Source organism: Rhopalosiphum padi, chromosome 2 (genome assembly GCF_020882245.1).
Source record: "Rhopalosiphum padi isolate XX-2018 chromosome 2, ASM2088224v1, whole genome shotgun sequence".
Lineage (NCBI taxonomy): Eukaryota > Metazoa > Arthropoda > Insecta > Hemiptera > Aphididae > Rhopalosiphum > Rhopalosiphum padi.
The window spans coordinates 6,966,835-6,979,690 of record NC_083598.1 but is presented as its reverse complement, the minus strand read 5'-3'; the positions used below and the strand labels follow the sequence as shown (position 1 = coordinate 6,979,690).

At 26.9% G+C, this 12,856-nt stretch overlaps 1 protein-coding gene across 1 annotated transcript in view; it reads left to right on the top strand.

Moving 5' to 3' along the window:
- Nucleotides 1-12,856, top strand: part of LOC132920375 (spectrin beta chain, non-erythrocytic 5) — a 53,727-nt gene that overhangs the window by 20,355 nt on the left and 20,516 nt on the right. The window contains 10 exon segments of the mRNA XM_060982722.1: nt 10,197-10,354; nt 10,451-10,618; nt 10,745-10,861; nt 10,974-11,082; nt 11,200-11,364; nt 11,432-11,544; nt 11,628-11,815; nt 11,875-12,100; nt 12,168-12,512; nt 12,595-12,812. Of these exon segments, the coding sequence (XP_060838705.1) occupies nt 10,235-10,354; nt 10,451-10,618; nt 10,745-10,861; nt 10,974-11,082; nt 11,200-11,364; nt 11,432-11,544; nt 11,628-11,815; nt 11,875-12,100; nt 12,168-12,512; nt 12,595-12,812 (1,769 nt within the window). The 5' untranslated portion in view covers nt 10,197-10,234.

The window sequence follows — 12,856 nt, the reverse complement described above, 5'->3', positions numbered from 1 at the left end:
CCAAGGTTTTCTGGATTTCCGCAGTGTAATATATAGTTGTAATAAATTCTAATATTTCTAAATAAAATTGTATACAGTTGCAAAGGCGAATGAAACTGTCTATTTGTTCAAGGAACCCTTGAATAATATAGGTGACTTTGTGCATCCTACCTTGATCTGTGGTGTAATCCTCTGGAAACGGGCAGTATACGTGTTCGTCGAGCCCGAGGTTATCAAGACTCATTTCACCACTGCACTACACTATTATAATACACACTCGTGTATGATAATGCAAAAACGGTTAGTTATAGATAGAAAATATCCGGGATTTCGTCTCACTGCGCGTCACTTTATAATAAAATGGTACTTACTCGATCGCGTGGATGCTAAAAACGAAAGAAAATACGCGAAAACAGTTTGGTTGAGAGTCGGACCGCAATGACCATTTAATAAGACCGAAAAAAAATATATTGCGGTTACCCAGAATATACCGTAAGCAATAAAGTAGTAGTTGGTTGTTTCCTCGGCCGTGCTTACTTCGCCACTTCGGTCAAACCGCGTTAATTTAGAACCTCAGCGGTTTTTCTGATAATGTTTTGGTGGCGACAACTTTCAGAACGCGAATTTCACAGTGAGATTCTATAAACCCGTGTAGCTCTGTGTAACTTTGACCGTGGTAAGCAACTCGGCTGCTGCAACCAGCTTTATCATAGTATACCATATAATAACGAGTGGTTAACCGCGATATTTTCCAATGGTATATATAGTGTAGAGTGTTGAATATGTAGTATGATAGATTGATAGGTAGACAGGTAGTTTAATAACTTATAGAATACGTGTCACAAACATTCTGTTACCTACGTATCTGGTATAGAGAATATAACACAAAACTTAATAGTGGAAACTTGGCTTAAAGATACCCTCACAATTCACTGTGCCATAAGTCGTGTTTTGTAAGGTAACATAATGTGGGTAAAACGTTACATTCAAGTTAAATACGAATCAGTTCTACAAGGTGAGTTATGAACCAACTTTTACGACAACAGTCGTTGCTGTGACGCTGTTCGTATTATTTGCATTCGTATAATACGCTATCCGATTTACTGCGATTTTCAATCGAACCGTTTTCAAATATATGTAATTTGTGTATGGTGTGACGAAATTCCGATTATAAATATAAATTCCTATCTATAAAGGCGGTTGTCTTGGTGTTTTTCTCTATGATCTGTTGTGACTTTGTGTTAGTATACTTTTTTGCAATTTAGTATATGACATGGTTAAAATTCATTTTTTTTTCTTCTTCCCAATTTAATATATTTACTTAAGAATTATAAATTTAAAGTTAATGCGTGTCTGTACTGTGTGTCCGTGTATGATGTAAAACATGTATATATATATATATACCTAGTGACACTCCTCTTTTCGTGACGTACATTTGTACACTGTGGACTGAGGTACAATGTACACACTACATACTCACACACCACTTATCGTAAACCATTTGAAGAAAGAAAATTAATGAATTACCTACTTGCGTGTGAAAAACGCACTATAGACACACAATGTCCAGATACGACGACGGATTGAGGTGCGGTCCGATAATATTGTATACCCTGGTTTAACGTTGCGCGAGCTCATTGTCATGTATTTATATATATAATATATAGTATAGCTATATGGTAGATTACTAGGTTATATACAAAAACTCACTCCCACAAAAAAATGTCGTTATGTCTTACCCGTCTTAGATAATTATTATATCTAAGTCACTATAAAATATATACACATTACAAATTATAATATTTCATACATAATAATATACTCATATATTATATTGTATTATTATAATCGATGCTGTAATAATGGCAGTTTGCCAATTGCGCCTAAAATTACTTTTTTAGATACAATTGCGCTCTAAATATTTAATGGTCGATTGTGCTCAAAACATTTTACAATACCTAAGAAAAATGTATTAATTAGTTATAATTATTATATAATAAATGAAAACACTAACCGATTTTTTTGTGAATGTAATATATAATATAATATAAATAAATAAATAATTTTACCATACCCGTAATAATGTATAATGATAATATCTACCTTTATCCGAGGCTTGTTTTATAGGTTTTCAATATTATATATTGGTCTCGTATTAAAACTTACAGCTCTATACACATTATTCGATTACCAAATTTGGTAGTCGTTATTTTCAACGTATTTGTACGAAATTGTTATCCGCTGATAGTGTTGTTGGATTATCGTATCTATATCTATTAAACTATACGAATTTGGGTATTCGTGGTTCGGCCAATTTTTGATATCTCATGGTTTTCGTATACCTGTATTATATGTGTTTATTGTATACTTGTTGGAAATTATTTTATTTTTATTTTTATAACGTAACTAAGTTAAATTGTTATCATGACTTCAGATATGCATACACCAGTGTTTGAAAACTTATTAGTTTTATTTAAATTAAATATATTTTGTTCGTTATAGACATAAATTCACTTTTCTTCTCTTTAATAAAAAAACAACATACAAACCGCCTATGACAATTAAGTAATAAGTATTTTGAAAATTTCATCACATTGATAACCTGCAACACCATTCACGAATTTAACACTTATAATGTAGTTGCATGTTTAAACATCAATGAAATTAATAACGCGGTTAGGTTACGTTTATAGGTTAATTATCAATGTGATTACGTATATATAAATAATATACATGTTTAATTTCCGATAACACATTGAGGTCAATATATATTATACTTATAGGTATATGAGAACAGAGAAAATATACCGATACGTGTTTATTATTACTATAGTTATTACTTATTAGTTATTAATCATTGAAAATGTTATGTTGTTGTCTCAGTGTTTATGTATATATATATATATATATTCGTAAATTATTGAATATTAATTAATGATTAATGTAGCCATGTAAGTATAAAACCATTACTTAAAGTCAGTATGATATAGTAATGATACACGCATACATCAAATCGTACGATTTTTAATGTAACTATATAATATATATTTCAATCCAAACTTGCGTGCCGTGTACAAAAGGCAATATTATTATAATGTAATATTAATATTACAGAAATATTAAAAACATCGTAAAACAATATTATTAAACGTATATATAAGAATACATTTTATATGAAAATAATAAATAGTATTATCGTATTTAAGTAATCTTATTAGTTATATTCATCGCTCTAATTTACCACGTATACGTCAACATGTGTTATTATTGAATTTCTATTTGCTATACTAAACTGTATCTATTATTTCGAAAAAAAACAATGTTCAATTGATCTAAATTGTAGACTCTAAAATTCTGTGGTAATGTTTATACCAGCATTTACACTTACAAGTAAAACAACAACAACAACAACAACCAATGATATGGTCTAGAGATAACAATAATTATAAGAATTAAATAAATAATATTAATATTTACCTGTAATGAATAAGAACCAAAAGTCCAAAAACCATTACACTTTATAATACAGAGTGTAATACCCGTAATACCTATTATATTATATCAATGAAAGTGTATTATTATAATATAATAGTGTTTTAGTCGTCCCCGTCGAAGACGGTATACCTATAATAAGTACCTAAGTATTATCAATAATAGACGGTAAAACGAAAAAATGCTGTGCAACAGAAGAATGCAATTCGCTGTACGATAAAATAATAAGAATGCGTTCCACCGAAATGCAACAATAACAAATTAAATAGCCCATAGGCTTCGGTTACAAAAAAAATATATAGTAATAAATAAACCCTTTCAAAAACTATTTTTTATAATACAAAAGATTTGCTAACGTTTTATTATTATTATTATTTTTTTTATTATTCAAAATACATCGGGTTGATTTAGATGAGCTATTACTACTAATGCAATCAACCAATTCATTTTGTTGACTGAGAAAATCACCTTAATGCGTACTTTGTATTTTATTTTATACAGAATATAAATAATATAAATATTATATTCTTGTGTGTTGTACAAAATGTAGTGTATAATATAATGTACATAATATATATATATATATATATATATTTTACTCTTACTGCAGTGTATCACTTGTTGTAATCCTTTTTTTTTTCTTAAGAACACTGCAGTATGATGATAATTTTCCTAATTTATATGATATAATTGGTCTATTTACCGTTCTTACCGTTCTATTACTATAATGCTATAAGTATTCATTTTATCGGTCAAAATATGTATGTTTTTTTCGTAGATTAAAGTAATATTGATACTATATTTTAATAAAGAAAAAAATCAAATTTTCATCATGGTAAACTTTATTGATTTAAATGATTTAATATTCCATACGTCTACATAATACCAATAATAATACATATTTTGTAGAAAAATATTCTATTTTAGACTACAAAAGTTAAATTATGGTTGGTCATTTATGTATTATGTGTATGTTTTTTTTTAAATATGAACGTATTAATAGTATATTAAATAGTGGACTATAATCTATTAAGTATTAGTATAAATATACTACTATAGTTCGTAAAATGGAGTACCCAATAAAATACACAAGTAAATAGCAAAAATAATTTTAATAATAAGAACGTATTCATGTACGTCATTGACATTGAAATCTTCGATAGACCATCCTCTATCGTCATCGCGGTGTCCCCATTTATTGCTTATCCGTGTATAAATATCGTGCCGGGTCACTGACATATTATTCCATATATATCATACAGTATACGTGCGTATGTCTAATAAATAATAATGCACTCGGTTGCGGCGATGTATATTGTATAATACATATATAACTTATAAGTAGACTTAGCAGTATGTGTGCCAATCAATAGTGTGTACAATGAAAGGACCGCGGTTTCACACGCGCGCAAATGACTTACAAGACAAAATTTACTAACAAGGATGGCATTGTCAGACCTTCTGCTTCCTTCCACATTACATGCGTGAGCAGTGTGTGTATGTTTAATAATATGTCAAACGCCGAATGCCGATTTTTACCTATATACCTACGCATTGTGCGTTTTGAATTTCTCACATATTTCTTTGGTTGTATAACATAATAACATAAATAACAATAAATTATGTAATATTATCATCACCGTAGTAGTATAATATAATAAAATATAAATTAATTGATATAGTATAATCACTGCATTAGACAAGACGGTATTCGATAAATATCTTCTGAATTTATTTTAATGATAATATTAATAAAAATAAATATTATTATTATTATTTTCGTATTACTATTTCATGCGTTAATAATATTGTATATTACACAACTATATTTATATATATATTGATTATTGAGGATGTCAGAGATATGAACACGAATAGAGAATAGACGATTTATATAAATTATATTGAGATTTATGCACCGCAAGCGGATTAAAAATAATATGTACAATAAATACCGAGTGTTTTTAGATTTTCTTTGACTCGCGCAAGTCGACAATTAAGGACCTAGTAGTAATTTTCAAAATAAGTAATATTTTCAAGACCATCTTGTAAAATATTTTTTTATTATAAAAAACTAATCAAAGTTTAAATAAACGATGAAAAGAAATTAAATTGTATACTGCCTGATATACATTACATGTATAATAATAAGAAAAAAGCTTTGTAAAAAAATTCACGGAAAAGTATTTTTTCCTTTATTTATTTAATTTTTTTTTAATATTAGCAGTTTTTTTACTCTAAAATTACTTTATTTATTTTTTACGTATATGAAGCGTTTACAGCAATTTTAGTAAAAAACAAAAATTGGTTACGAGCTCTCATTTGAAAAAAAATAAGTTTGTATCGCCACAAGACACTCTTTAAATAATAAAAAAATATTTGAAAATATGGTTGTTAACTATGCTAAAAAGAAAAATCAGTATTTGAATTAATGCATATATCATATAGAATACTTATACAAGGATCCCTTGTTGGATTAAGTACCATGCTGGATGAATTACGCTGTAACTATTACTGCGAAGTTGTTCTCTGATGGTATTTTTTTCATATATCTACTAAATAATAATTAAAACATCATGTACTTAGCACTTGTTTATTTTTATTTTATATTATTTAAAATTTAAAATTACTCTTTTAATTTTTTTTTCATTTTAAAGTATTTATATTATAAATTGATTATGACAGTAAAATTACCTAACTGTAATTACTATATTGTTTTTATATTTGTTGATTTGATCAGTTTTTAATTTTCACTACACTTAACACTATATAATAACAACGATTATAATACTCATAACGATAAAAAAAAGTGTTGTTAAAACATTTTATTAATAACTAAAATGTAAAAGTATGATATGTATAAAACATAAATGTTTATTTTTTGTCCAATTGTTTGACTAAAATATAATATACGTAATATTACTAATATTAGAGTAAAAATATTATATTTGTTTTTAAATTTATGATTTAATAACAAAATCCATTTTCAGTAAAAAAAAAAAAATACTATTTGTCTATAAAATCCATTATTTTGAAATTATTTTAATCGACTTTTTTTGCTTACCACTTGGCACCATTCACCCGCAGTTAATTGTAGACTTATACCTATCTATGATTATGTCTATATTATATTCCATTCATCGTGACTAGTCGTACCTCGTACATCACTATTTTTTTATCTATTGTAAATTAGTTGCGCTTGCAATTCATCCAAATACATACGTAAGATGATACTTTACAAGACTTTACATCATTCATGAAAAAAAAAACATGATATGTTTTACATTTAAAATTGAAAATCGTATTACAAGCAAAAATGAGAAGTACGCGTTAAACTGCATTTTTTTCTTCCTATTCGTAATATAGTCGAATTATGTATGAGTTTTACATGGTCAAATTACATTTTCTATAGTCAAATACAAATAATTTATCAAACATAATAACGATTATATAGTAATTTAAATGTCATAAAACGTGTAAATTGATTAACAATTCTCTCATTTTTCAGAAGAAAAAAATAATTATCAAAATATATCATTTATTTTTTGCACCCATTTGTCTATATATAGTCAGTTTAAATAGTTTTACTGAAAATTATAATACATAGTTACATGCTTAGAATTGTTGATTTATATTGCAATATAAAACAAAGGAATTTCAATAATGTAATGATAATGGAATAATTGATAGAATTGTTAAATTATTAGTAATTATAAAATTATATTATCATCAGCATCTATATTTAATAATTATAAATGTATATATATATTGTTAACATGACATACGTAATTTAATCATACAGTACAGGTACCGTTTAAAGTAGCAAAAATATTGTTTTTAACTAATTATCAAATATTTTAAATTTTTTTATAAAATAATATTATTAAATAATGAAATACATTTTATTTATATAATATTTTACCTTTAACCTACTTAAAAATGAATATTTACAATTCGAATTAGTAGTAATTTTTGAACCAGAAATTAATATTGATGCAAATATACACCTTTATAGTTTATATACCTAAAATGGAAATACGAGTAACACGCGATTTCTTTTTTTATATAAAAATACAACTGATAAAACATTTAACACATTTTATAGGTTTAAGTTATAAATATATTAACAATAAATAATACATCAACATTTGTCAATGTCAACAATTAAAACCCATTCATCATTTACCATCAACTGTTTCATCGCGACGTCATAAAAAACAAATATAGGTAGTTCCAGTAGTTATATCAATATTAACTATATTTATATTATTGTATCAACCTATATAATATAATAATATATATATAATATTATATAAAATAATAATACAAGTATTACAAAAATCTATGTATAATTTAAAATTTCTGTCATCGTCAGATTTCTCTTCAAGCATAATATTAGTGTATCTATTAGCATCATTTACGACACAAATGTATATATATATATATATTATATAAGTTTATTGTATAATGTATATTATATGTCATAGGTACTTATAATATTTGTTCATGCAGTTGGTACTATAACTGTAAGTACCTATATTATACATTAGGTATTTGATATAATATACAAACATGTGTTTCCTGTAATAATATAGTAATATATTATAGGACATAGGTACGTTATTATGGATACTGGTATACTATACACGCGCGATGATGGATTAATAATGTATCATAACATTGACTAGGTTTTAATTTATATGTATAATCTCATTGTATTTTAACTTATTTATTATTATACACTCCGATGTATGGCTACGAATTCAATATACCTATCGAATATACCAAAATATTTATAATCGTACAATAATTTAATAATAATTCGTTTTTCACTTCTCACGAAAAAGTAAATACATGCCATTTAATAACAATGGGTTAATACTATAAATCTATAAAGTATCAGCTCAAGGATAGAACATGTATAACATGAATACCTATCATTTATTGTGTAAATGAAATAAATACAGTAAATGCTGAACCTATCACTTTATAGGTAGACCAGTAAGACGTAATCGTATCGATAACCATAACGTTTAAAGTAGGTACACATTATTACAATGTATCCGATCCCGGATTATTGAAATTAAAAGTAAATCTAAAACTATTGCACATCAGTATGTTTCGTTGTTTTATATTTTCATTCGAGACTTATAGTTAGGTATATGAAAAATTAACTCACACCTACCTACCTATTGTAATATTATATTTTGAAATATACCCAAACATGATTAGTATAAACAATATGTGTTTAACGAGATGACAAAGTCATATCCATGTATACATATTTATAATTAATCTGGCCTGAACATTGCAGATAACTTATCAATTATTTAAACATATATTTTAATTTACACTAACCCGTCAATCTCAAACAACTTTTCAGAAATGAACAAAATAAAATATAAAATGTCTAAAATGTGTACAGTTGCCTTATATATATAGTTGAAATTTAATGTTTTTTTTTTTAAAACTATTTTACCTATTTAATGTATATTATAGATTATTTTCTTTTTGTCCAGTGGGTAATAATATATTACAATAAAAATAATTGAATTTCAAATACAATAGATATACCTATGCAAATAGAAATTTTTTTTTCGATTATGATTTTAAAGCTGTGCCTTAACCCACCACGAATCAATATAATATATAATATTATTTATCTGACAAAGTAATCCAATTGTTTTTAATGAAGAAAAAGCATTTTATTCGTAAAATAATTTTAAAGATACTAGGTACATAAATTGTCAAAAAAATTATGGTTAATAATAATTAATAAGTAACTATACTAAAAGCTATGAAATAAAATTATACTTGTTCAATTTGTCCACACATTGATAAATATACCTTATTATTGGATTGAATTTATTTAGGACCCTGGTAAACTAGTTTGGCTTCAAAATTAAAAGAAACCCTATAACTTTCTAGATGGGGGCTTGACAGTTACCGTGGTGTATAAATCATTTAAACAAAAGTAATGAATTTCATGTGTTTGCGTGTATGTATGTATCTGTGTGTGTGTTTGAAAAATAGGTACTCCCTGTATAATGTTTCAAACTTTTATTGTTTGATCGTAATATAATATTTTATTAATTGTTTAAAAAAAAACCTTATTATTTTTAATTATTATTATATAATTTACTGACTATCCTAATATAGGTAAAAGTTCATTTTAGGTTTGTATATATATTATGTATTATCATATATTGTGTTGTTTTCGGAGATATGACTACACGGAGAGATACTACTATTATAATAATTGAGCAATAAACTTGCATTTATCTGTGTGGAGGTATTTAGTATTTACAATAGATATTATAATATATTATTATTATTATTATTGTATTATTCCTACCATAACACAATCTCTCATATATTATATAGCTTAGTGTCAAGTGTTTCAATTTTAATAAATTAGTTCCACTAATTTTGCACCTGTACACATAACATATCGATTGTATAAACTATAAATCATAATAGATATGATATATACTATCGTATATATAGACAATAATAAGCGTTTATATAATGTACTTCTGAATTCGAGATTACCTAATAATCCGCATAATTGTATAAATATTAAATACTTGTATAAGTAATTATCATTTTATCAATATGGGTCAAATAATTTGTCCGTCAAGAATTAGTTAACTTTGCGTATCTTCTGTATTTCTTTACTTATCGTATATATGTATTTTATTCGAAATACCTTTATTTTGTTTCAGTATTATAAAATGCCAATTCAAGTATCACACGCTACGAGATGACGCAGAGAGAAGATGTACTTAAGTTTGAACAGGGGCGCATTAAAGCCCTCCAAGAGGAGAGGCTACACATACAAAAGAAGACTTTTACCAAATGGATGAACTCATTTTTACAAAAAGTGAGAGTGTTATGTGGATTTGCAAACAAAATCGGGATGCACTGTTCGCCCAATATAAATATTTAATGTATTTTATTTGTTAACCATATTATATAGGTAAGAATGGAGGTGGACGACTTATTTGTGGACTTGGCGGACGGAAAAAAGCTTCTCAAACTATTAGAAATAATTTCCGGTGAAAAACTAGGCAAACCAAATAACGGGCGTATGAGAGTACACAAGGTGGAAAACGTTAACAAAAGCTTAGCGTTTCTACATACAAAGGTATTGTTAAAAATACGTTTTAGTACATATATCGGTTATATTATTTTGAACACGATTAAGACTGATTAATTTTGTCAACAAATTATAAACGAAAATTACTCATAAATAATCATTATGCCCAAATAGGTGAGATTAGAAAGCATCGGGGCCGAAGATATTGTAGATGGAAATCCTCGACTGATTTTGGGTTTGATATGGACAATTATCTTAAGATTTCAAATTCAAGAAATTGAAATCGATGTGGTAAGTGATTATCGTGTTCAACAATTAATCAAAAGCAAAATAAACTTATATTGCTTAATAAATTTATATTATATTATAATAATTAATAAAATTATACTAAAATTGAAAATAGGACGAAGAAAATGAAAGCAGTGAAAAAAAATCGGCTAAAGACGCTTTGCTTTTATGGTGTCAGCGCAAAACAAATGGCTATAAAGGCGTTAACATACAAGACTTTACAGGTATGTAAATAATGAAAACAATTCTGTAAAAAAAAAATTACAATAAATAAATCTGTACCTTTAGGAATAGTTAGATACGTCATATTATGTTATAATATATGGTTTTGATTTCTATAGGTTCTTGGAGAAATGGTTTGGGATTCAATGCATTAATCCACTCTCATCGGCCTGATCTACTAGATTTTCCTTCGCTTGAGAAGAATACCAATATCGACAACCTAAATATAGCGTTCGATGTAGCCAATAATGAATTAGGAATTCCAAGATTACTTGACGCTGAAGGTAAAATAGATCAATGATTATTTTAATTTGTATAAATAATAATATCATGTTTTGTTTGAAAAAATAGACGTAGACATAAACAGACCAGATGAAAAATCCGTAATAACATATGTCGCTTCGTATTATCATACGTTTGCGAGGATGAAAAATGAAATGAAAAGTGGTCGAAGAATAGCCAATGTAATCATCAACACTTAATATTATTTTATAACGAATGTTATAAATTCTACGAGTTTTTTTTTATATATGTATATATTTTTTAGATACTTGGTCAACTGATGGATATAGATAAGAAAAAAATAATTTATGAACAACTAACTTCCGACTTGTTAGAATGGATACGAATGAAAATTAAAGAACTTGATAATCATAATTTTCCTAATTCTTTAGAAGGCATTCAGCGTGAACTATTAGCATTTAAAAAATATCGGACTGTTGAAAAACCTCCCAAGTATGACCAGTATGTTTTATATTACATTTTAACGTTACATATTCATTTCCTGTGTACAGGTATATAGAACGGAGTGAAATTGAAGCTCTTTACTTCCATATTAATACCCTACTCAAATCACTTAACCAAGGCGTGTTCATACCCCAAGACGGACAATTGATACATGATGTTGAACGTAACTGGGAAGCCTTAGACAGGGCCGAACATAAACGCGAAGTTGCTCTACGAGAAGAGCTATTAAGACAAGAACGTTTGGAGCAACTCAATTACAAATTCGAAAAAAAAGTATACAAAACATGAATATTAAACTAATTACTTAGACACTTACTCTATACTTTTTTTTAAAATTTAGAGTGTTCTTCGAGACGGTTACCTAAAAGAAATGATCCAAGTACTGAATGATCCTAGATTTGGCAATAGTTTAACTCAAGTTGATGCAACTGTAAAGAAACATGAAGCCATTAGTGCTGACATCATGGCAAGAAAAGAACGGTTTCACGATTTAAATGCTATGAGTGATGAGTTGATTAAAGAAAACTATCATGGAGCACAGAGAGTAAAAAATAGGGAGGAAGAAGTATTGCAGAGATGGAAAGATCTTTTGAAACTTTTAGAAAGTCGCAAAATAAATTTAAACAATATAAGTACTATGTTTTCTATGCTTAGGGAAATAGAAACAGTTATGTCTACCATACAGGTAATCTTGAATACCAAATATTATTTAAATTAAATAAATATTTTAAAAGGATAATCCATAATTATATTGTTTAATATTGCAGGAAATTGAAGTGACCTATAAATCTGAAGATGTTGGGCCTCATCTACTCGTTGTAGAAGACTTATTGCAAAAACAAAACTTGACTGAAATGCAAACTACAGCCATTGGTGAAACGGTTCGAAGATTAAATAGGCAAGGTCAACAATATGTACCTTCTAAGCATAAAGATACTGCTTTATTAAAAGAAAGTTTAAATCAACTCAACACTGCATATGACAGGTAAATATACTAAATATTTAAAAAAAAAAAATCAAAGCATACTC